This window comes from Antedon mediterranea, chromosome 7, assembly GCF_964355755.1.
Source record: "Antedon mediterranea chromosome 7, ecAntMedi1.1, whole genome shotgun sequence".
Classification (NCBI taxonomy): domain Eukaryota; kingdom Metazoa; phylum Echinodermata; class Crinoidea; order Comatulida; family Antedonidae; genus Antedon; species Antedon mediterranea.
The window spans coordinates 1,448,442-1,473,060 of record NC_092676.1 but is presented as its reverse complement, the minus strand read 5'-3'; the positions used below and the strand labels follow the sequence as shown (position 1 = coordinate 1,473,060).

General features: G+C 34.4%; 5 protein-coding genes across 13 annotated transcripts; 3 read left to right on the top strand and 2 right to left on the bottom strand.

The window, feature by feature from the left end:
• Positions 1 to 1,046: 1,046 nt before the first annotated feature.
• Positions 1,047 to 3,616, bottom strand: LOC140054451 (PAXIP1-associated glutamate-rich protein 1-like). 3 transcript variants are annotated; one of them, XM_072099438.1, is made up of 4 exons: positions 3,479 to 3,610; positions 2,458 to 3,035; positions 2,178 to 2,254; positions 1,047 to 1,807 (listed from the first exon to the last, which is right to left on the bottom strand). In XM_072099438.1, exons 2-4 carry the CDS (start codon positions 3,006 to 3,008, stop codon positions 1,611 to 1,613), a joined length of 825 nt encoding a protein of 274 aa, XP_071955539.1. In that variant the 5' UTR covers positions 3,009 to 3,035; positions 3,479 to 3,610; the 3' UTR covers positions 1,047 to 1,610. The 3 variants fall into 3 exon arrangements, with proteins under 3 accessions (XP_071955539.1, XP_071955537.1, XP_071955536.1); XM_072099436.1 differs by lacking the exon at positions 3,479 to 3,610 and adding an exon at positions 3,291 to 3,438 and having other exon boundaries at positions 2,458 to 3,089; XM_072099435.1 differs by having other exon boundaries at positions 1,048 to 1,807; positions 2,458 to 3,089; positions 3,479 to 3,616.
• Positions 3,617 to 3,674: 58 nt separating this feature from the next.
• LOC140055082 (PEST proteolytic signal-containing nuclear protein-like) lies at positions 3,675 to 6,539 on the top strand. Of its 7 annotated transcripts, none has more exons than XM_072100283.1 (7): positions 3,675 to 3,757; positions 4,159 to 4,383; positions 4,528 to 4,560; positions 4,743 to 4,835; positions 4,987 to 5,061; positions 5,228 to 5,283; positions 5,574 to 6,539. In XM_072100283.1, the coding sequence occupies exons 2-7, from the start codon at positions 4,264 to 4,266 to the stop codon at positions 5,704 to 5,706; spliced, it is 510 nt and encodes a 169-aa protein (XP_071956384.1). In that variant the 5' UTR covers positions 3,675 to 3,757; positions 4,159 to 4,263; the 3' UTR covers positions 5,707 to 6,539. The 7 variants fall into 7 exon arrangements, with proteins under 7 accessions (XP_071956384.1, XP_071956382.1, XP_071956383.1 ...); XM_072100281.1 differs by having other exon boundaries at positions 3,687 to 3,790; positions 4,217 to 4,383; XM_072100282.1 differs by having other exon boundaries at positions 3,687 to 3,790.
• A 1,494-nt stretch (positions 6,540 to 8,033) lies between these two features.
• On the top strand, positions 8,034 to 12,684 carry LOC140053993 (glutathionyl-hydroquinone reductase YqjG-like). Its single transcript, XM_072098785.1, has 8 exons — positions 8,034 to 8,185; positions 8,915 to 9,096; positions 9,416 to 9,488; positions 9,812 to 10,010; positions 10,416 to 10,509; positions 10,723 to 10,839; positions 11,155 to 11,271; positions 11,509 to 12,684. The coding sequence occupies exons 1-8, from the start codon at positions 8,038 to 8,040 to the stop codon at positions 11,605 to 11,607; spliced, it is 1,029 nt and encodes a 342-aa protein (XP_071954886.1). The 5' UTR covers positions 8,034 to 8,037; the 3' UTR covers positions 11,608 to 12,684.
• A 389-nt stretch (positions 12,685 to 13,073) lies between these two features.
• On the bottom strand, positions 13,074 to 19,324 carry LOC140053992 (importin subunit alpha-1-like). Its single transcript, XM_072098784.1, has 12 exons — positions 19,308 to 19,324; positions 18,330 to 18,453; positions 18,108 to 18,236; positions 17,536 to 17,729; positions 17,155 to 17,327; positions 16,587 to 16,864; positions 15,908 to 15,976; positions 15,737 to 15,793; positions 15,291 to 15,476; positions 14,891 to 15,073; positions 14,345 to 14,494; positions 13,074 to 14,007 (listed from the first exon to the last, which is right to left on the bottom strand). Exons 2-12 carry the CDS (start codon positions 18,384 to 18,386, stop codon positions 13,909 to 13,911), a joined length of 1,575 nt encoding a protein of 524 aa, XP_071954885.1. The 5' UTR covers positions 18,387 to 18,453; positions 19,308 to 19,324; the 3' UTR covers positions 13,074 to 13,908.
• A 307-nt stretch (positions 19,325 to 19,631) lies between these two features.
• LOC140054742 (protein DGCR6-like) lies at positions 19,632 to 21,753 on the top strand. Its single transcript, XM_072099819.1, has 5 exons — positions 19,632 to 19,700; positions 20,013 to 20,187; positions 20,359 to 20,519; positions 20,804 to 20,910; positions 21,168 to 21,753. Exons 2-5 carry the CDS (start codon positions 20,081 to 20,083, stop codon positions 21,378 to 21,380), a joined length of 588 nt encoding a protein of 195 aa, XP_071955920.1. The 5' UTR covers positions 19,632 to 19,700; positions 20,013 to 20,080; the 3' UTR covers positions 21,381 to 21,753.
• The last annotated feature ends 2,866 nt before the right edge of the window (positions 21,754 to 24,619 follow it).

The following is a 24,619-nucleotide window of genomic DNA, read 5'->3' as shown; positions in this document are numbered from 1 at the left end:
TGTACTATAAATTAGTGCTGTATACTGTACTATAAATTAGTGCTGTATACTGTACTATAAATTAGTGCTGTATACTGTACTATAAATTAGTGCTGTATACTGTACTATAAATTAGTGCTGTATACTGTACTATAAATTAGTGCTGCATACTGTACTATAAATTAGTGCTGCATACTGTACTATAAATTAGTGCTGTATACTGTACTATAAATTAGTGCTGTATACTGTACTATAAATTAGTGCTGTATACTGTACTATAAATTAGTGCTGTATACTGTACTATAAATTAGTGCTGTATACTGTACTATAAATTAGTGCTGTATACTGTACTATAAATTAGTGCTGTATACTGTACTATAAATTAGTGCTGTATACTGTACTATAAATTAGTGCTGTATACTGTACTATAAATTAGTGCTGTATACTGTACTATAAATTAGTGCTGTATACTGTACTATAAATTAGTGCTGTATACTGTACTATAAATTAGTGCTGTATACTGTACTATAAATTAGTGCTGTATACTGTACTATAAATTAGTGCTGTATACTGTACTATAAATTAGTGCTGTATACTGTACTATAAATTAGTGCTGCATACTGTACTATAAATTAGTGCTGCATACTGTACTATAAATTAGTGCTGCATACTGTACTATAAATTAGTGCTGTATACTGTACTATAAATTAGTGCTGTATACTGTACTATAAATTAGTGCTGTATTCTGTACTATAAATTAGTGCTGTATACTGTACTATAAATTAGTGCTGTATACTGTACTATAAATTAGTGCTGTATACTGTACTATAAATTAGTGCTGTATACTGTACTATAAATTAGTGCTGTATACTGTACTATAAATTAGTGCTGTATACTGTACTATAAATTAGTGCTGTATACTGTACTATAAATTAGTGCTGTATTCTGTACTATAAATTAGTGCTGTATACTGTACTATAAATTAGTGCTGTATACTGTACTATAAATTTACTAATTATCTCATAAAATGATAAAATAATGAGAAGAAAATAATTATTACAAATGTCAATATTTATTAAATCATCCTTATTAGGAATGATAACAACTTAGTGGCATATTTCCTATCATAAAAACACATACATCAGGAGACTTTGTAACTATTTGGACTTCAAATGTGTTCGCCACTTTTTACTCACATTTTCTTTCTTGCTTCAGGTATAAATATAATATACATAAATGACAGTTAAACAAAATTGGTATTACGCTAATTTATCCCTCCTCCCTCCTCTTCTTAGCTATTTTGAAGGGTCACCATGGCCATATTCATATTTACAAAATATGGCTCAGTTTACTGTCCATAACCCATAAACTTTATTGTTTGTTGATCAACTGAAGCTTTAAAATTCAGCAGATAATTCAAATTGTTTTATGCTTGGTCCCCACTAGTGACGCAATGTTACACAACCTACACAACGTAAGAAAATGCCCTTCCAATAATTGTGTTTTACCCCTGCTGCATGAAATCAAACTTGCGTTGTCGTATTCCACTTGTGATTATGCAATACAGCACTTTGCATCAATACGTGTGTTGCATTGCGTAGTGGGAACCAGACTTTAGCAACAAATAAACATCAACTGTCAATATTGTTCCTTATATGAATCTTGCCAAGACGACGTGGAGTTATATCAGATTTTGGCATTGGATCAATTTCAGTATCAGTCTTTCCCTTTTCCATATCTTCATCAATCTTCTGATGTCGCATCATATTACCTAGAATGCTCTCCATCTTTGCTGTCCGCTTCCGCCCACTTCCTTGTGCTTTGTCACCTGTTTTCAAAAAAATTATTATATTTTTTTTTATATTATCATTAAAGATATATTGTCCCCCTAAAAAAATGTTTGTTTAATTTTTTGAATATTACATTTTAATGTCACATATATAAAATAATAGTTTAAAAAACTGGATAAAAAAAAAATTTCTGGAAAAAATGCAATTTAAAGCAAAACAAAGGTATGTGTACTAGTCCATTACATTACACCCCAGGTAGTACAGGACACATCAAAACATCTTGTTTTAAATGTTGGTAAACATTCCGGACAAAGGTCAAGTAAAAGAACAATAACCATAATGCCTTGTTGATGGATGAATGGAGCAAGTGGAGATTCGCGAACGAGATCGCGGAGACATCTTACGTACCTGTATTTCTACGAGGAGTTATCTTCACTAGCGTGGTCTCTTCCTCAAAGTCATCAAAAGCAGTTGGTTCCTCTTCTCTGCATAAAGAACAAAATTTAACAGAAAATTAATATATATTCACATAAAATGTGGTAGTGTAGATAGATATATCTATAGCTAAAATCAATAAAAATACTGGTGTATTTAGTAAAACAATATAAATTATTATATCAAAACAATGTTATACACAAGTATTTAATATTTTGAATTTTGCAAACAAATAGGACAAAATAATGCATACTTTTCTTCTGGAACCACAACTTCTTCTGTCACTATTTCAACAGCTTTTTCTTTCTCCCTTCGTTCTTGCTCTAGATCTTTTCTACCAGGACATTTCCAGTTCAGTTCCAGAACACCCCTTTTGTCCAACTCTTCATAGAGTTTAACAATCACATCTACAGGTGGTTCCCATAATCTTTTCCTCCTTTTTATATCACCCTCTTTTCCTTCAGACTCATCTTCACTTGATTCTATCATCCAATCCTCCGATTCTTGTTTCTTTTCTTCTTCTTTTATTTCTTCTTTATTTTCTTCCTGTACTTCACCCTTCTCTTCAGTAACATCCATCTTTTCATCTTCTTCAGTATTCTTAACTGTTTCTTTGTCATCGTTTATTTGTTTATCACTTTTATCATCTGGTACAGGGACATCATTATCTTTATTTTCTGTTATTAATTCTTTCTGTTCACTACCATCAACCTCCTCTTGTTGAGCAGTGTCTGTATTTTTATCTGGTTCGGTGGATTTTAAGTCTGTGACTTCTTGTTTTACGCAGTCTTCTTCCAGTGCCATGCTAACAATATCTTTAGTTGTCAAAAACTTAAAAAATTATATATTAAACTATGAAATTTACATATCTGGTGTCTGATGTATCTGTAAATAAGAAAACGTTTATTTTCATTATTTTATAAAATAAGTAGAATTATAATTAGGTCTATATCAATCAAATATATGACAAAACTAACTCAGAACTCCAGTCCAGGTGAAAAAAAAGTGAATGTATATATTTAAAGATTTAATAGCCTACTTAAAAGCACTAATCTATTACTGTAGTTGGTTAGTGGATTTACATACTATAGGGCTAGGCCATGATATACAACAATGCATCCTCCTCCTGCCACCACCACCACCAGACCGCAGTCGGTGCCCCTCTCTGTTCGTTTGTTGGCTCGTCGGAATTCACAAATCAAGGAAGGCCTAGCCTAGGCTAGGCCTATAAAAGTTGTCATCTTTTACAAGAGCTACCAATTATTATTACTTACTCTAATACGTTTATGAGTTTATATTTTTACAATTAAACAACACAGGATCTCAACACAAGCTTGAAATACAAAATTGTAATATTTATTTAAGGTAACATTTATTTATTTATTTTCGAAAAACATAACAAACGTGTGGACGTGCAAACGACGTAATTTTGTTGTGATATCGCCCTCAACACATGGATACCAAATTGGTGTCGTGGTCCAGGTCTGGTCTCTGTTGTTGTTTTGTGAGAGTTGTGTTTTTTCCAGCTCATCATCATCATTAAATTATCATAAGTAAAGAGTGTTTTTCGTGGTGTTTTCCTTTTGGTTTGTAAATATGATGCAATATTATTTCTAGACCGGCATGTAAACCTCTGGGACTTTTAATTATGCCTTTAATTTCAACTAACTCAACTGGCTAGCTAGAGGCCTAAAAACTGCTGGTAGATTTAGGCCCTTATTTATTCAGTCGAGATGGAGCAGTCTAGTACTAGACTACAGCAGCTGGTTAGGCCTAGGACTATTGTACCGGAAAATTCCTGTTCCAAGCATTCATTTAGGGAAGGGAGAGATGAAACCAAAAGAGGGAGAGACCCAACTTACAAACTCATGGTCTTTATATTAATAAATATTAAAAAACAATAATTTAAAAAAAAACAAATAAAATATTTATTTGTTTTCATGTTGAAATGCAGTTAACAACAGAATGCAGGTAAGATCGAGTTTCACGTTTACCAGTTGTTTCAACTTCAGACTAAAACAAACTGACGCAACCTGACTCACCTGGCAGCTGGACCAAGATGGAAGCTAAAGCCGTGAAGAGAAAGAGCTCTAAAACACTCACTTACGATGATGAAAAGAAACCGAAATCAATTGGTGGTATTAGCATCAACCTCTCTGCCAAGCCAGCAGTGCCTAAAGTAAGTTGATCTGTTTTGCCTTATTCTTTATCATTCAATCTTATTTCTTCGTTTTCTTTCCTTTCATTACAATCATGATAAGGTCAATGTCAAGCCGTCATCTCATTTTCTCATAACATACTAACTAACGGCTTATTCTTCAAGGTGAAATTAGTCTCGCCAAGTTTTACACCAAAAGTGAGTAACTTTACTTGGCAATACAGTACTTAAGCTCTGTCTACACTATCAACCTGGTCCGAAAAGACTTCGAATAAAAAGATTTTAAAAGACTTCAAATAAAAGAAAGTTATTTTATTAATTACCATCTTTTTTATCTGTATAATTTATTAATACATCATTTTGTCTTGATTTCTTAAAAGGTTAACTTAGTCTCAGCAGATTCTACAAAAAAGAATATGCAGATAACAATGACCAAGAAACCAAATTCAATTGCTATGAAACTAGGTTCTCAGGTAGGCTTCTGAATTATGAATGAATAATGTTCCTGTTATAGAATGTAGTAGTGGCAGCAGTTCTGACCTCTGACCTCTGGTGTGGTTAAACTGAGTGATCATAAAATAAACAATTTAAATCTATCGTTTGTAACATTTTTATTTTTTTCAGAAACTTAAGGAGCCAGATCCCTTGCCACCAGTACAAAGCTCTTCAGTTGCTGCGGCTTTTAAAGACAGTAGTGATGTAAGATAATATGTGACTACTAATGAATGCTTATTTAGCGTTCTCTGATACAAATTACCAAAAGCAATTAAAGGTTTTTTTTAAGATTCCATGTTCTGTTTCCCAGCGTCCAGTACCTTGAATAGTACAATAGGCAATCCATTAAACAATCTCTGAATTATTTTAGGAGGATGTTGAAGAAATGCCAAAATCAGCAAAAATGAGGATGAAAAATATAGGCAGGTAGGTCCAAATACAAAAATACAGAAAGCTTTATTGGTCTTGTATAATACACCATACAAGAAATTAATCTATTGTGGCAGCTCATTATAAAATATGAATCCTATAGAAATACTGTATAAATAGAATAGAACTTATTCTAAAGCTCTGTCTACACTATCAAACTAGTTTTAATGATATGACATCATCATGTCCCAATATGGGCACATCACATTTTATTGTCAAGTTTGATATTGTAAACAGAGTTTAAGATAATGTAAATGTTGATAATGACCTACTTGTTGTTAATATAGAGATACTCCGACGTCTGCTGGACCAAAGTCATTCAACAAATCCAAAAGCGGATTTCAGAACACGTCTCGTAACTGGGAACGCGAAATAGATGAAGTGGGCAAACAGCAACATGAAAAGAACCAAGACACATGAAAAAAATTAAAAACTGTTGTTGTACTGAAAGTAAGCAAACCCGACACTTGCCCGTTGCTACTGGAGTTAATTTAAGATTGTCGCTGGGTCTACTTCTTACCACTTGCCCCGTTGCATGCACACTTTGGTGTTGAGTATTGTTCAAAGTACGTCAATATGTGGAACTAACATGTATGAATTGGTTTTGCTCAAAGGAATAAATTATTACTGTATTATTGTTGTCAATAGTGAAAAGTCAATTCTATATTTTTTTCCTCTCTGCACACTGGGCTGGTTAGCTGTTTATGTTACTAGCCCAAATTCACTTCATGAAATAACAGGGTACAATTGTTAAGTTACTGCATGCTTTTCACTGGTACACAAAATAAAGATAAGTTGACTATGGTTGGTTTTAACTACACAGTGTACAAATGACTAGCCCAGTGGTTTCAACTACACAGTTTATAAATGACTAGCCCAGTGGCTTAACTACACAGTTTATAAATGACTAGCCCAGTGGCTTAACTACACACTGTATAAATGACTAGCCCAGTGGCTTAACTACACAGTGTATAAATGACTAGCCCAGTGGCTTAACTACACAGTGTATAAATGACTAGCCCAGTGGCTTAACTACACAGTGTATAAATGACTAGCCCAGTGGATTCAACTACACAGTGTATAAATGACTAGCCTAGTGGTTTCAACTACACAGTGTACAAATGACTAGCCCAGTGGATTCAACTACACAGTGTACAAATGACTAGCCCAGTGGTTTCAACTACACAGTGTACAAATGACTAGCCCAGTGGTTTCAACTACACAGTGTATAAATGACTAGCCCAGTGGCTTAACTACACAGTGGTTTCAACTACACAGTGTATAAATGACTAGCCCAGTGGATTCAACTACACAGTGTATAAATGACTAGCCCAGTGGTTTCAACTACACACTGTATAAATGACTAGCCCAGTGGTTTAACTACACACTGTATAAATGACTAGCCCAGTGGTTTCAACTACACAGTGTACAAATGACTAGTCCAGTGGTTTCAACTACACACTGTATAAATGACTAGCCCAGTGGTTTAACTACACAGTTTATAAATGACTAGCCCAGTGGTTTCAACTACACAGTGTATAAATGACTAGCCCAGAGTGGTTTCAACTACACACTCTATAAATGACTAGCCCAGTGGCTTAACTACACACTGTATAATTGACTAGCCCAGTGGTTTCAACTACACACTGTATAAATGACTAGCCCAGTGGCTTAACTACACACTCTATAAATGACTAGCCCAGTGGTTTAACTACACATTATAAATTGACTGGACACTCTGCCTTGAGGCTTGTAATAGAACAATATTTATATTTAACCTGGAAATTCAATCCATCAAGAGTACCATTCAAACCTGTGGGAGTGCAATTCAATCTATAAGATTGATTCGTTTCCAAAAGATTGAAATATTTAATTTTCCATTTTAGCTTCTCAAAACATAATTTAAACACTTATGAAAACTAATAATAAACACAACTAAAATATTGTATATATCAATAAATGATTGCTATTATGGTATGGAATGGTTTTTGTCTTGCCTCAATGTTGGTGCCTATCCGTTTTGAATGTGGGATTGCGTGGAGAGATGGGGTTGCGTCTGGAATACGCTGCCGTAATAATAAAAAGATGTTAATTTGTAGTCATGGAAATTTGAAGTCAAAAATATAAAGAAAGTAGGCCTAGTACGCCAAGTAAAAACTACTAAATAAGAAGTTAAATTTAAGATAAAAACGTTCATTCAAATCATTATAGTAAAAATTAAAAAAAATCATGTGTAAACAAAATGAAATACTGTACCTTTATTAATTATTATTATTAAAATAAATAGAACCATCTAATAGACAATTTAATTCTGTCAGACCGACGGGAAACAGGACTAACAGGATGCTGAGCTCCGGAGATCAAAGGTTTATCTGTTACCCGCCCCTTACAGAGAAATATATACATAGTCCAGTACTGTTGGTATTTGTCGCGGCCAGACAAAAGATCAAAGGACTGTTACGAGTTGGCAAGGCGAGCTCCGCGTTGTTGTTAGTAGATGGCCTTGGTTGAATCAGAGATATTATAATATCTCTACTCTAATATCTCTATGATTTAATAAAAACGTACAAGATTTAAATTATTTATTTAACTGATGATAATTTTATCAAAATATGGGCTACACACAATAGTTCCATAATCCCATTTTAACCAATAACTTTGACCTAGTTATTGGCGACCCAATAGATGGCGTTTTTATATCAAAATAAATGACGCGCTTGGCGTATGTATCAAATTACGGATTAATAATAAATGCCATTTTGGTTATCGGCGTCAGTTCGTATTCGATGTAATTTTATTTTCTTCTCAACAATATCGCATTTAAATATGTCTTTGCCGTCTACTAATGCTAAAGGAGAATTTGTGAAAGCAGATGGGGAGTTTACAAAGTGGATCACAGGTAAGAATTTTACTGCTGGTCCCTGGGTGTCGTGGTACCTGGATGGGAGACAAATGAGAATTGGTTGTGTCGTGCTGAGTGAGCTGGGTGATGATCAGCGAGTGAGTCTGAGCTTTGGTTGATGAGTGCGTGTTCGCTCATTGATTCTTACGTATTAAACTGGAGAAATTTCATCAATATTAAAAATAAAACAAATACAGTACCAGGAAAATGAATTAAACATAGTATTGATAATAAATTTCCGTATTGTGATAACTCCGATCATATAGATAAAACAGCCTTGTGAAAATGGAACGGAAATGACCTAGAAAAAGTTCAACTAGCAAAAGTGCGTCAACCTGTTTGTACTGTACAATACTTAAAAATAATGCGGGTTCTTCAAATACAATGGTGAAAATACAGTTAATTAAACAGTTACTATGGAGGCGCATTACCCTATTATGCTTTTTAAACTTAAAAAAAAAAAATAATTCACCTGAAAAAAATGTAATTTAAAGCAAAACATTATACTTTAATAAGTGAAATAATATTTTTTTTTTCTACAGAAATGAATAACTTTATTAAAACTACAAAATGGCCTATTTAAAGTCCGATTTTATTAATCTTCATTTTTCATGTTTTTAGGGGCCAAGAACAATACATCTAAGTTAATAAATTTAAATTAAAAAGGTAAAAAAATTAAATGATTTGCATTTTATGTTTTTACAATTTTTTCCCTAATATTTACAGCGGACGGCAGCAGTGGATTCAAATCTGAACGTGACCGCTATCATCTCTACATTTCATACGCATGTCCCTTCGCTAGTCGCTGTGTTGTTGGTCGCAAACTTAAAGGCCTTGAGGACGTTATCTCTATGACTAGCGTTGATTACATCAGACTGGATCCAAATGGCTGGACTTTTACGGACCAGGTACGAAAATCCATAGTAATTTTTTTTATTTTAACATTTAAAATTGCCAAGGATTCACTCATTGTACACACACACAGGACAAGGATTTGAACCCAGGACACTGACGCCAGTAGCTGAGCACCAGTAACCACCCAGCAAAAACTTCCAGCACAAATAAATAAATAAATAAAAAAGCTATATTATGACATGACCACATACTTTAGATTGATGTGCCAATAGATTACTGTATTTAAATTTTAAATGCATGAGTAATACACCAGAACATATGTAGATATGAGATTCAAATTGCTAATTTGTATCATTGTTCCCCAATTTTCAGAGACCAAAGTGTACACTTGATCCACTGTTTAATGCCAAATATCTCAGAGATATCTACTTGAAAGCCAACCCAAGTAAGTAGTGGCACAGTAATAGACAACTAATCTTTATATAAAAATTAAATGTTTTAATACCTACCCACAGTTACGATGAGATCACACAATTTGCACCCATGTTTACTCCATGCAGCACTATTACCAACATATTGCCAATCCGTTTTTAATGTTAGGGTGATGGAGGGGTAACATCAGGGAAGCAAAACCACATCAAACTGTGTTTCTGAGAGTACCTGTACAACGCAAGAGGTATGCCGTTGAAAAATGAGGGGACCATTTCCATTCAGGGATATGTCTCCAATTTTCCCACCTCATAATTGATATATCTTATTTTTTTGTAGATTATACTGGTAGAGTATCTACACCAGTTTTGTGGGACAAAAAGGAAAACACCATCGTCAGCAATGAATCGGCGGACATACTGCGAATGTTTAACAGCGAATTTAATGAATTTTGTGCTACAGATGAACAGAAGAATCTGGACCTCTATCCGAAATTGCTGAGAGGCAAGATTGACGAGGTCAATGAATGGGTTACGCCGTAAGTATTTTTTAATAATTTTTATTTAAGCGTGCCAAATAAGTAAAAATTTTGTGAATTTTCTTTCTAAATTTATAAAAAGTCTTCACTTTGAATACCAAACGCCACCGCAGGAATTTTTATCCCATAAATTCCAGCTTAAATTTATACAATATACAACGTGTCTAAATGTGCTAAAATATTTTATAGTAACCAGACTTGAACAAGTGTTTCATTATTATATGCTTTTCTAAATTCATAGAATATTCAGATATTATATTCATTCATACAGAACTATGTAAACAGAAGTCAGAAACATTCTGCAAACAATGAACAATAAACTAGAAATAAAAAGGGCATAAAACACAGACAAGTAGAATACTAATTTAATACCGTATTGGTTTACGTTTTCTTTGTTGTGTACAGGAATGTCACTCAGGCCGTCTACAAAGCTGGATTTGCCACAACTCAGGAAGCTTACAACAATGGTGTTAAAATCCTATTTGAAAATCTTGACAGGGTAATAAAATGAATTGTACATTTAAGGTTTGAATTTATAAAAAATGAATGAAAATGGGAGAGAGGGGGTTCATGCCAACAGGTAAACTGAAGTATAGGCATAGCCCTTATTGTCACTAACCAGGGTTTGAAGTACTAATGATATGCAGTTAGCACCAGGTTCATTTTGGCCTTCTCACGATCAAACTTTTAAATTTAATACATTTTGTTACAGGTTGAAGACGTGCTGTCAAAGAATCGTTACCTAACAGGCGATACATTCACTGAAGCCGACGTCCGTCTATTTAACACTCTTGTGAGGTTTGACACCGTCTACGTGGGCCACTTTAAGGTTAGTTAACAAAAAATCACTACCACAGTAATTAGGATAGAACAGAGTTAAGTAGAACTGAATCATATCGAGTAGACCAAACCCAGTACCGTTTTTGGTTGCGATGATGCAGGAAATTACCTCACCTAACATGTGACAAAAAAATTTGATGTGGCCATATATGGACATAATGATGTCATAGAACTACCATATTTAAGATCACTAACATATTTGGGCACATCACTTTTTTTTTGTCAAACTAGTTTGGTAGCAAAAACTACAATTACAGTATTATGTTCGACAACGGCTCAATAATCTTATAAATTATTTTGACAGTGTAATAAAAAGAGAGTGATGGATTACCCCAATATGTGGGGTTATACGAGAGAGGTATATCAGATGAAAGGCATGGCAGACACAGTGGACCAACAACACATCCAAGAACATTATCAGGTAAACATTTACATCTAATTACACAAATATGTGGCATTATTTATGTGTTGGTAATTAAGAACATTTGCCCTTGTTATTCAATTTTGATCCAGGGTTGGACACCTAGCACATGCTCTCCTTTTTAACTAACCTTTTTATATCCATTTTTGACAGACAATTAATATTATGTTAGTGCTCAACCGTTTAAATAAAAAGTTTGGATTTGTCCTGACTAAAGACAAACTGTTTATATTGCAGGTTAGCCATAGACACATTAACCCAAATGGCATTGTTGCTATTGGACCAGAGCTGGACTTCAATGCACCGCATGGCAGAGATAATATGGTTGCAAAATAGATACCACACTATTGTCAGTATTGGCAAATATACTGTATAAAATATAGGGATGCCAAATAATTTTTGATATGCAGTATTTTTGCCAAAAAAATACTACCTATCTTTAGTATTACCTCAATATGGACCTGATGATTCTTTTCTTCATACTCGGGAGGACCTGATATATAATATAACCCATGGTAATTTAATTAAAATCTGTTTGAAATGGAACATGCTACAGCATTTGACGCCCCTAAATGAATCTAGAAAACAAGATCCGAGACAAATCATTAAGACCAAAACTAAGATAAGAACTAACGGATATCATTCTTAGATCTATATGGCTGTGTTCGAACGAAAATCAGTTACATGTGTAAGTAACGTTACATGCGTAATCCGTGATCATTCGGACGATGAACAATTTGAACAATTAACACATGTGAAGGTCATATTTCATGCATCTCTTTACACTATTAAGGTCAAATTGCTCCTTATCTTGCGGTTAATCAGCTTGCGGTTTAAGGTGTAATTGAAAAGGCGAGGTGGATTTTTAAAACAGCAAGTTTATCTCAAAATTTACACCACACACGTAAATTTGTTCCGTCCGAACGGGCTCTAACACTAACACTCACACCCACCTGCCTATACAGTATCCAATGAAGAAAACCGGTTGACAACCCCTTTGATTATTATAACATAACAGTAGAGGAAATACAAAATAACTAGATACAGTATATACAGTAGTTAAGATATCAACCAAAGTGTGTAATTTTTTATAACTTTTTGTACAGTAGTACTTTAGAGTATTGTGTACAGCTTAATACTGTATTTACATTAATATACAGTATTATATTGTAAACTAAAGGGTATTCATGTTATGGTTCATTCATATTTATGGTTTCTTAAGTATGTAGGAGTTTATATATAACTTGCCTTTTAGTACAATATTTAAAGAAGTTGCCATTTTAGGTAAGCTATTTATTCAAGCAAAATGTATTTAATTGTGTGAATATTTCAGCATGTTCTTTTTCTTTACATGTTGTCTGTTCAGTAGCATATATTGCTGGTTAGTAAATAAACAAAACAAAACCATCTCTACTTACTAAATATAACTGGATTTCGTGGAAAATGGGGTCAGATCATTCACACCAAATTTGTGCGATAAAACCGGATTCAGGCTCTGAATTAGTAGCGATCAAGAAGCGATTGTTTTCTTAAATCGTACAATCGAATTAGTGAGCATGAAGAACCTTGCTTGACTGAATTCGTGCTCGACGTGAAAGCACACTTGACGCTCGCGATATTTTTCTTAGGCCGCTGAACCGAATCCAGGCACGATGTGAAAGTACTGTATCTTTATTCCGGGAATATTTGGTAAAATCATATGGACAATAACATCAGCAGATATAGAAACATGTGTACAGCTAATGTTTCTTGACTGCCATTTATTCGTATAAAGAAACCATTTTGGCACATATGTCATAGAGCTGAGCTCTATATCCAGCTACAATACGTTATTACTATCAGTCAAATCAAACACAAAACAAACCATTGTGTATCACAATATTGTTAATATATTGTCTATTGGCCCTATTACATTATCATTTGAATTTTATACACTGTACATTGTCTATACATGCTGCGCATATTTGGTATGAATTGCATTATACATAATATACACGCGCATTGCAGCTATTCGCATTTTGTTTAGAAGATCATATTTCTGGTGATATGTACACGCAGCTGGGGATTATGAATTTTCCAACGCACCATTCGCATACAATTCTACATTAAATATAACTTTATACAAAAAATATATCACATTAATGGCTGGAATGAAAGCAAAAACGATTTTGAAAAAAAAAAACATTTAAAAGATTTCTTACCATTTTTTTGGTCTTTTTCAATTATTTTTTCCGATAATTTGCCAATACAAATTCTTTGTACAGAAGTTTTTTTTCTGTTCTTTTCTACTTCTGCCTATATCTATCTACAAATTAAACTATTCTAATATGAAAACATCTTTTCAAGAAATATTCACAATTATAGAGACTGAATTTCTTAGTCTTTCTATTTTTTCTTTCAATTTAAACGGTTTGAAACCAGACAAGGAATTACAAAGATTGAGTTGTAGTGTATGACGATGGCTTGGCCACCTCTGGGTTACCCATCCAATATTCACTATGCGACTATGAGTAAAGGTATTATCTGAATAGACTGACATTGATAAGTTTGACAGCACCTACCAGACCAGTTTACGATTGAAATAAAAATGGATTTAAAAGGTCAAAGGGTACCGTTTGCGTAGTTTGACAGTAGGATCTAAAACTTAAATCCACCTACTGGTTGGCTTGCCGCTACGTTCAATTGGAAGTTTCCTTGCGGGTTTGTTTCAGGCATAATTTCTACAATCTCTTCCTCCTAACAAATCAAACAAATTAATGGTAAACATGCTACGGTTCTATCGTTCCCATTGAATTCAATTCTACATGTGCAAAGTCAAAAATGTTCTTTCGCCAACTTTTTTATCTTAAGCTTTCTCTACACTATCAAACTAGTTGGACAAAAAAGTGTGATGTGTCCAAATATGGTAGTGATAGGCCCAAATATGGTATTGATAAGCCCAATATATAATTAGCAGTAATACAACATGACATCATCATGTCCATATATGGTCACATCACATTTTATTGCCACATAAAGTTTGATAGTGTATACAGAGCTTTAAGCTATTCACGTCAATTATGCTTCAACCTACCTCTAGTGGGAAGTGATTGTCAATAATGTTTAGAGCCTTCTGGTAGATTTCTTCGTTGGTATGTGTTTGTAGTTTCTCAATGGTGTCAAGAGCACCGATCTGCTCAATTACTGCAGTAATCTTAGGCTTCTGTTCTAGTTTGTCCGCTGCCTGTAACAACATAATGTAATAATGTTAAGAGATGCTACCAATTATTCATTATAAAACTTCACCTGAAGCTACCTTGGTATTTCATAATCATGCAAAAATGTAGACATTAATGCCTATTTCATAAAACAAATGATGCATGCATGCATGTATACCAAATGTAAACAAAATCATTAATAGTGGTGCTGTAGCTTGGTGCTTGCCTTCCAATCCCAAGGTCCGTGGTACAATCCTGACCTAGTGCCAGGGTTGCAACTCACGAATCTTTTAACTCCACTCCCTAAGCCTCACATGAGACTTAGTTTATAAGCATGATAAACTATAAAATAGTTTATCCATCCTGTAAGTCAGTTTGTGCTTTCTGTTGGATGCGTATGAAAAGAAAAGAAGCAAACTTACGATAAGAATATTGTTAAGAGCATCAAGTGAAATCATAACAATCTTTGCTTCTTTAACATCAAGCATTTTACAGAGTGGAGGAACAACACCAGCACGTACAAGAGCCACAATCTGTTGAACGTTGGCACCGGTTGTAAAGTTGGACACAGCCCAGCAGGCTTCTTTCTGGCATTTGTATTCACCCTACAATATAATGTTGATTTCATTACTCTACTAAACGTTACTATACAAGAGGTTTGATTCAATTTATGTTGTTAAGCTCCGTCTACACTAGCAAACTTTGAAAATTTTGATGTGCCCATATATGGACATGATGTTTTTATATCCCTACCATGTCAAACTAGTTTGATTCAATTTATGTTAGAAGAATATTTAGCGAGCTAGGGTGTCCAAAGCTTACCGATTGAAGAACTGTAACCAAAGCTTCAATAAGTTTGCCATTGGATGCCTCGCACACAGCCTGGATCTGATCTACGTTGCCAGCTGTTATGTTACTCAATGTCCAACAAGCCTCCTTACATAGATTGGTACGCTTACTTTCCAACAGTGTCTTAAAACCGCCTAGAGCATTCGCATTCACGACAGCCTGAAAAAGAGTGCACAGTATTCAAATGTTTTTAGAATTTGTTTTTAAGGGCTGAATAGGAATACAGTGAGCAATAAATATACATATTGTAGAAAAAAATAGAAATTATATATTTATTTGCCAACTTAAGTTCTGTCTACACTATCAAAAAAGTGTGATGTGACATGTCCATATATGGGCACATCACATTTTTTTTTCACATTACTCTTTGACAATGAAAGTGTAGACAGAGCTCAAGCAGTAAAAAAGAACTCCCATACCTGTGTTTGCTCATCAGTTCCAGTAACAATGTTGCCAAGAGCTCGTAGTGATGGTGTCTGAAATATTACAATTACATGACATTTAAAAAATTGCTTCAATCTCTCTTAAATTTACTATAGCCACGATATATAACATAAAATTTATTTAAAACTACTTGAATAAACACTCACCATAACGGACACTTCACCACAGCTAAGAAGATGAACAAGTCGTGGAATTACATTGGCAGCAACAACTTGCTACAATGGAAAAATAAATTTTATAAATATTTAAAAATTTTTAAATGTCCCTACTATTTTAACTCGGGGTACCCGAGTCTAGTACTTACTCATTTTCTCCATCTGGACACTATTGTAGTATTGAGCTCGGATTTAGCATATGAATATACTACAGGGACATGTCCTCAAAGCTATAGAGCCGGATTTTGTAATTTCATACCGGATGCAGCCATGACGTCACGAAGATGGTACCGTATAGCAGTATTTGGTAGCGCGGTTATTAATGTGTATGTGACGTTACATCCGGTCTTATGACGTCATTACAGCTTCTTTCGCTGTACCCCGAGTATTGCACATTCGTGCTTGTTTCATTCATAATGGCTAAAGAAACTTCAAGCCAAGGCAGTCCTAACAACAGGACACTGAGCTCGCCTTGCCTAGATAGGAAGTCGTAACAGTCCTTTGATCTTATGTCTGGCTGCAACAAATATCAACAGTTCTATACCATGTACATAATCTGTGACATGCGGTGTCTAAACTGATCGTGTCACAGCCACAGATAAACCCTTTGATCTCCGGAGCTCAGCATCCCGATTGTTAGATTGCCTTGATCAAATGGTTAAATTGTTACCTGAATTCTATCGTTGGTGCCGTCTGTGAGGTATGATAGTGCCCAGCATGCATCTGCAAGTACTTCATTATCACAGTGATAAATGAGATCAGTCAAAGTGGGTAGAACGGCTTGTGCTACCGCTGCTGGTGGCGACGGGTTCTTGTTACGACACAGATTGGAAAATGTCCATGTGATGTTGCGTAGAAAAGTTGCAGCGGTGTCTGGACCAATCAAAGCTTTTAGGGGCGGGATTACCCCGTTGCGAATTACATAGTCTCTCATATCAGGTCCATCACCTGGAAGAAAAAGTTTTTTTAAATATATTTTTCAAATGTCTTGTCTACACTTTATGTGACAAAAAGATGTGATGTGCCCATATATGGACATGATGATGTCATATCACTACCATATTTGAGCATATCACTACCATATTTGGGCACATCACTACCATATTTGGGCATATCACTACCATATTTGGGTAACTAGTTTGATAGTGTAGACAGGTCCCTAGTTAGAATGTGAATTTCCCAAAAATCTTCTTGGTCCACATTGCCTAGGTAAACTTATTTTTGTAAAGAGAAATTACCTGCGATATTTCCTAGAGCCCAAACAGCTTGCTCACTCACATTTTTATGTGGTGATGAGAGCAGTTTAATGAACTCTGGCACAGCTCCGGAATTTACCACTGTCCTTGTCTGATCTGATGTACCAGATGCTATGTTGGTTAAAGCCCAGGCGGCTTCAAACTGAATGCTGGGTCTAAATAATTACAATAAAATGAAGAACACTGTATTTACATCAAATGTGTAGCATTGAAGGACGGTATCACAGTCAAATAATAGTGCCACATGTGGTGCCTGTAAAAGGAGGCAACTGGTCCTAATAGGGGCTGGCTGTATCACAGAAGTTGTTATAGGTTTGGCTTTAAAATTAAGGAGGACAATAGACATCACACAAACCAACATACTCATCATTACGATCTAGAAGCGCTTTCAATACCGGTATGATGTCAGCATCAATGACTTCGTTAATCGGAGGATGAAGTTCACGTGAAAGCAGCTTTCTTATGGCTTGCACCGCCAAGAATAACGCTTTGGTGTCCTTGAAATTGACAGTTTTCAAACCTTGCACAATCTCTGATGTGGACAATTGATTGGTGGGCTAAATATAGTTAAGAGAAAAGCTGTCATTAGATGGTTAACTTAAGCTCTGTTTACACTATCAAACTTGATGTGACAACAAATGTGATGTGCCCATATATGGACATGATGATGTCATATCACTACCATATTTGATAGTGTAGACATTATTTTATATTATCAAACAAAAGATGTTGAAAATGCATTTTTTCCTGAATTAATCATTATCTTTAAAATCTTTATAACTAAAATTGGAAAAAAAGAAAGAAGAAATTCTCAGCTTTTTAACCAGAATAGCTATCTTGCTAACTTTCAAATTTTTTACTTTAAAAAAAGAATAATTATGATGTATTAATATACAATCAGCAGATCAATGGCTAAAGCAAGCTTAATAACAAACCTGTTTTTGTTGTTGGAGCGGACTTGTGGGTTCATTATCAACGGTCACGTTTCTCCTTTTTAGAAGCTGGTCATTTTTGCGACTTTTTCTTAGCTCCACAGAAACGTCTGCTCTCCTTCGTCTCATTTCCTGTGTTTAAAAAAAAGGATAAAATTTAATGTGACACTTTACCATTTATTTTAGATAAAATTTGTTAATACAGTAATAAAAAAAAATGTATACCTGGTTGTCGCGACCTTTGTTCTTGAAGGATTTCATTCGGTTTTCTTGGTTCGACATGATTGGTTGTTTATGTGTCTAACGGTTTCGATGAAAAACTGAGTGACTATAAAATTTATTTTTGATACTTGAAGAAATAAAAGAAAAAAAAAAAATTTAAAAATTGTATTTGTAATGTTAATTTTTAATAATGGAGTAGGACTACACTACTAGGCTTATATAGTTTTTATACAGTCTAATATGCATCATTATTCAGGTTTCCAGGAAATTGCTTGTGTTTACCAAGATTAAGAAGAGTCCTATCTATTATCATGACATGTAGGCCTAGTTCTAGGCTAGGCCTACTTTGAATTTATTTAGGCAAGGCTAGACCACCTTAGCAGTTTTCTGCACATCATTTATGATTTATCAATATCATCAATTATCTCCACACATTCATTTCTATTCTATTTACATTTTTTAAATAGCAAAAAAAAAGCAATGTCAGAACAGAGATTAGAAAAAATACAGAGATTCGAGTTAGCCTAAGGTCTAGTAGGTAGGCCTAAACCTACCTAGAGGGCTAGCCTACTTATACTAGGCCTAGCCTAGGTAGGCTCTACAGGCCTAGCTAGTCTACTAACTAAGGGTAATTAAAACCTAGGCTAGCTAGCCTAGGCCTAGCCTAGACCCAGCCTAGCCTATACTGTAAATATAAACCTCTAGTTTAGGTACCCTCACTAGCCTAGCCATAGGAAGATTCTAGACAACTAAGACGGCGCTGCACTAAAACTGTGTAGCAGCCGCGTGTAAAACAAGTTATGATCTCTTTCTCGTGGTGTATGATTTTTAAATGAAATAAATTCAATATCAAACTTAAAATAACCGATAAAAAGAAAACAATAAATCAAGAACAACTTAAATTAACATTAATAATGGATTAATAATTAGAAATAAAACAAATTATGAAAAAAAAAATCATCATCAAAAAAACACGCTCACCTCTCTCTGAAAACCAGCTGAGAATTAAAATTTTAAAATTTGAGCGAGATTTAAAGGGACAAAATAGCAGACTGTGATTGGCTAGTTGTTCAGCAGCAGGTAGGAGGCGCTAAACAGGGCATGCTTTATTTAGCTATTTTCTAGACTATAACTTCAAATAATTTCGGTAAAGTAACATTAAATGTAATGTAATTAGTATTTAATTATAAAAAACATTAATAAATAAGGGTTTCCTTGAATATTACTCCATATGATCCATCAACGTTTTTTAAATTACCACCGGAAGTATGTTTTGCCAAAGAGGGCGCTACATTAATTTTTAAAGAAGAAGTCGGCCAAAAGGTCAAAATCAGGACAGGACTTTATAAATTACGTTTAGTAGGACTAAATAGGGTAAATTAAACCAACGAATCCCAATATTATGTTTTTTTAATAATTTTTCTGTAGTTGGGATGATGCTGGTAGCCTTCAATTTCACAAAATCGGTCTAGGCTTAGCGTAGGCCTGATAGAGTATCTGATGTTTGTGTCGCCTGTTGTATTGCTCTGCTGTAGTGTTAAACTCTCGCTCGAGTCGTTTCGCCCCCATCCATACACTGTTTTACCTGAACTTTACCCTTACTCTTTTAAGTTGAGATTAAATTAGGCCTAGACTTAATCTTTATGAAGAATTATGTGGAACTAAAGTAAAACATTTTCCCCCTAGATTCCAGCCTAGTTAGACCTACACTACTATACTACTAGTAGTACTAGGAAGGAATAAGATCTGAGAAGATGGAACCATCATCATCATCTGGAGGAGACTATTCTAATAAAGAAAAGCAAGACCGACATTACGCATTGCTAAATGATTTTCAAGAAATGTCTAGAGATTTACCCTTGTAAGTTGATGGCATAGCAGATATGAAATTAACAAAAATATATTTTAATCAATAATCATCCAATCTAGATTTAAAAAAAAAAATTCAAATTCATGGTACAATTTTCATTAATAGGGAACCTAATAATGGGATCAATAATATGATTTTTTTAAATGAATTTTTTTTTTACAGAAGTTTCCAGCAAAGACTTCCATATACAACATTGTCAAATCTTGCCTTTGCTCTGCTTGATGGAACCGTTTTTGAAATTGTTCAGTACTTGGAAGAAATTCAACAAATGACTGAAAAAAAGATGCTAGATCAGCGTTCTAAACTGCTAAATTCAATTAAAGGTTTATTTCAATAAATTACTTGTAATATTCTTTCAATATAAAAATCTAAAGCCTACACTATCACAAAAAAAATATGCCCATATATGGACATAATGATGTCATATCACTACCATATTTGTGCACATCACACTTTTTTTGTCAAACCAGTTTGGTAGTGTGGTACATGCAATATCAATGTTTGCTGCCCTCTATATTTAAATACATAAATTAGTACAGTAAATTGCACTACATCACAAAAAAAAAAACATGTGAAAAGTAAAATTAACAGAAAGAGGTTTTTTCAGTTCAAAAGTTGGAACAAGCAAGAATGCACCAAGCTAATTTACTAGCATGTCAGAACAGACTGCATCACTTGAATGTTGTCAAGGCAACCAATGAGAGGGAAAAACAGGCGAGTATTCCACCATTGGCAACTATTATAATGTACAGGGAGGTATAGATGCTGCATGTTTTACATATAGACAAATTAATAAAAAACTAAACTGGTTTGATGTTTTTATTTGCAGTACATTTTAATATAACATAATATGGAGGTACCTCTCATCTCTTTGTATTTCGCCCTCTATCCGACAATATATCTCTGGTATATATTGGATGGTTTCATTACGGGTTTCATTAATATAAATATTTTGTTTATTATAATAATAGGAACTTGAAGAAAGACTAAAAGAAGAGCTTCAGAACTTAGATGAAAAAATTGTAAATCAGTTGGATGAACGCGTGAATGAACAACAGGTGACGCTACAAGAGAGCGGGGTTCTTGGCTTCTTCCCCACCACCAATCCTCAAGAAATCAAATTACAGATGTACCTATTACAATTTATTATCAAATTACGAAATAAATATCAAATAGTTACGTGATATTGTTAATAAAATAGATACTACAGTACATTATAAACTGGACAATTAAGTAATTGAATTGAATAAACTTGATGATATAGAGTAACATATTGTGCAATATTGACTAAACATGGCTGAAGCCTTGGTTGTGGATCGAAATTAGTAAAAAGATAAATATTTTGGCACATATGGCGTTTCATACGTATAATACATTAGCTCGTATTTTCGGACAAAAATCGAAACGCCGACTGGTAGACTAACAAAGCCAATTAAAAAAGACTTGAGGCAAGTCTAGGTGCTACCAATTCATGTATTTTTTTCATTAAAATACATGTTACCAATGGCTATTATGGTGTTGTTTTACTGTTTATTTATTGAAAATAGTGATTATGAATTTATCTAAACCTTCTTCCAACACAACCCACACCCCAAAAGTCCCCTGCTTATCCCACGCTTCTTAAAATTTAATTTAATAGTTGCTTACTACAGTTGCCAACAAAACTGCTATACAGCGCCAAATAAGGTAAAAGAGGCCAAATAAGGAAGTCAAATTTCCTTTTACGGTAAACGAATGTCATTGGCATATCACCACCATCTGGTATACTCATTGATGAATGTGAAATGTCACGTGTTCACCAGCAGCCAAACCAACCAATAATCTTTCACAATCTAAATGTATTATATGACAGTATAACCTTTTTTACATGATATGCTAAATTGAGCGTGATATCGAGCGACGATCACAAACATATTTCCTGCTGCTGCACACTATCATCGTCTATCCCCATAATGTTTGCATAGGCCTACTGTTCTGAAGTTTTTTTAATGTCTTATAATATTTCATGCCATGTAAACAGAATAATAGTAACGCCAAACGAACATTAAAGCGTGGTTCCCACTAGCGACGCAACACAAGGACGTAACGCAACGCAAGTGAATTGACCAATCACAAGCGATGGCTTATATTCGCTTGCCATTGGTTAAAACGCTTGCGTTGCGTTTACGTCCTTGCGTTACGTTCTAGTGGGAACCACGCTTAAGGAGGCACGCTAACTACAAAAGAACATACTAACGAGAATTAATGTGCTGAACATCATATCGTTTTTAGTGTTCAAACAATACATAGGCCTCCTGTAACAATAAGCACTTGATCAAGATGTTTCGAATTGTGTTAAGCATCGACGCAATCTAATCAGTAGTATTACTAGTACCAAGGCAATTTAACAACATAATGCTGAGCTCCGGAGATCAAAAGGTTTATCTGTGGATGCGACACGATCAGTTCCACGCCCCTTATCAGACACCGCGCGTCGCGGAGAATATATACAGACAGACATAAGATCAAAGACTGTTATGAGTTTCTATCTTGGTAAGGCGAGTTTAGTGTTCTGTTGCTCGATTGTGTATATATTTTTTTTTAATTTAAAGGTTCACTTTTTTCCAGCTTTCAAGATTTTAACATCCTCACTTTTCTAAATTTGAATGGTTTGGATCGGGAGACACCATTGAAAATAAATAAATTACAATTAATAGGTTATTTATATACTTTTCATCTTTGTATTATTTAGAGAACGAAAAGACAAAATAAAACGTACGTGTATTGGACGTGTTGACGTGACGCATTCTCACATGTCATTCCAAACAATGAATTAATTCTTAACAAAGTTTTGTTTAAAGACTTGGTGCATATCAGGGGCACAGATCAAGTCTTAGCAACTGACCTCTCCTGGGATATTAAACATGCATTGTGTGCCTACAACTTGAAACTTTGTTTCGGAAGTTTTCTCCCAAGAGAGGGCGTTTATGCTAAGTTGGGGCGTTGTGTATTTGACAATCTCCATTAAAAAGTAAAATGGATTGATATTGAAAATAAAATACACTACAGTATCATAGAAACAATACACGTGCCTGTGTTAAGTGTCAATTTTCTATACTGACACTATTTAAGCCCCTCATTATAGTACTACAATAAAATAGTGTTATCAATTCTTAATTCGGTGATTTCAAATTCGGCAATTTCCAAGATGTGAATCTTTTAAATGACATATTAAGATTTATTTTTAACTAGGTCACGAAAAATATTAAGATCATCCCAAATGTGTTGGATGCATAGAGTCGGCTTTCTCATATTTTAAGCTCTGTCTACACTATCAAACTAGTTTGACAAAACATGTATGATGTGGCCAAATATTGCAGTAGGCCTAATACTCAAATATGGTAGTGATATGACATCATCGTGTCCATATATGGGCACATTACATTTTTTTGTCAAATAAAGTTTTATAGTGTAGACAAGAGAAGAATATTTATTATATATTTTACAACATGGAATGAGTCACCAATGTATGGAACGCCAAGGAAACATACTTGATTGTTATCTAATAGTCTGGGCTTGTTTACGGAACACGTCTTCTTCCTGATACTCATTCAGCTTGGCATGTTGTTCACTGAACTCATGCCAAATAATATAATACAAAATATACTGATTCAGCAAAAAAAAAGTGTAAAACAACAAAAACAGATGTCATCACACAATATAAAATAATTCATATTTATAAGAAGGGGATGGGAAGTGGTGGAACATCAACACAGAACTGATTGACAAAACCGGATTGTGAAGATATGAGATTGGCTGGCGTTATCTTTATCGTTTCATATAGCCTTGGATTGTTCTAGGCCTATACTGTATATGCCAACTTATTCGAGAATAGGTTAGATCGTGGCGTATTAAACCGTATGAAAGCGGTACATTGAGAATATTTTAAAAACCAGATCTTTTTAGAAAATATTAGGATTGGTTCCAGAAACAATTAGCTTTTTTGGGGACCTCTCTGTGTAGGTATCAATGCCGCTCGGGAATTTACCGATGCCAATAGACACTAGGCCTATATGCTACTCTGAGTAATTGCAATTCTTTAATATCACAAGAAACAACAAATTTGACAAGAGAAAAAATCGAGTCATATACTGTTTAAATGTACACCCCATAAAAACACCAACACGTCACGTCAGGCCTCTGTACTCGTGTATGTGGTTTAGATAAACATGTTACATTAAATAAATATTATTATACTATTACATTACTACTAGCATTGCGTGACGTTAGTACCATGTGATCAGAATATCTATCAACGATTGGTTTAAAGTTGATTGACACGTGACTCTCTAATTGTCGATAATAATCAACTTTGACAGTGGACGATCGGAAGTGCTAATTCAAAGAAAGTCGGTTATGTTTATATTAGCTATGTCTATTAAGC

Coding starts and splice junctions, on each gene's coding strand:
- LOC140054742 (XM_072099819.1), top strand. CDS start 20,081: ATGGAACCATCATCATCATCTGGAGGAGACTATTCTAATAAAGAAAAG. Junction 20,520..20,803: donor ACTGCTAAATTCAATTAAAG/GTTTATTTCAAT, acceptor AGGTTTTTTCAG/TTCAAAAGTTGGAACAAGCA. Junction 20,911..21,167: donor CCAATGAGAGGGAAAAACAG/GCGAGTATTCCA, acceptor TTATAATAATAG/GAACTTGAAGAAAGACTAAA.
- LOC140053992 (XM_072098784.1), bottom strand. CDS start 18,386: ATGTCGAACCAAGAAAACCGAATGAAATCCTTCAAGAACAAAGGTCGC. Junction 15,477..15,736: donor GAACTGATGAGCAAACACAG/GTATGGGAGTTC, acceptor ACTCTTTTTCAG/GCTGTCGTGAATGCGAATGC. Junction 15,074..15,290: donor TGGTTACAGTTCTTCAATCG/GTAAGCTTTGGA, acceptor ATTATATTGTAG/GGTGAATACAAATGCCAGAA.
- LOC140054451 (XM_072099435.1), bottom strand. CDS start 3,008: ATGGCACTGGAAGAAGACTGCGTAAAACAAGAAGTCACAGACTTAAAA. Junction 2,255..2,457: donor GTTGTGGTTCCAGAAGAAAA/GTATGCATTATT, acceptor TTCTTTATGCAG/AGAAGAGGAACCAACTGCTT. Junction 1,808..2,177: donor AACTCCTCGTAGAAATACAG/GTACGTAAGATG, acceptor TTTTGAAAACAG/GTGACAAAGCACAAGGAAGT.
- LOC140055082 (XM_072100283.1), top strand. CDS start 4,264: ATGGAAGCTAAAGCCGTGAAGAGAAAGAGCTCTAAAACACTCACTTAC. Junction 4,384..4,527: donor CCAAGCCAGCAGTGCCTAAA/GTAAGTTGATCT, acceptor TTATTCTTCAAG/GTGAAATTAGTCTCGCCAAG. Junction 5,062..5,227: donor CTTTTAAAGACAGTAGTGAT/GTAAGATAATAT, acceptor GAATTATTTTAG/GAGGATGTTGAAGAAATGCC.
- LOC140053993 (XM_072098785.1), top strand. CDS start 8,038: ATGCCATTTTGGTTATCGGCGTCAGTTCGTATTCGATGTAATTTTATT. Junction 10,011..10,415: donor GTCAATGAATGGGTTACGCC/GTAAGTATTTTT, acceptor TGTTGTGTACAG/GAATGTCACTCAGGCCGTCT. Junction 10,510..10,722: donor TATTTGAAAATCTTGACAGG/GTAATAAAATGA, acceptor ATTTTGTTACAG/GTTGAAGACGTGCTGTCAAA.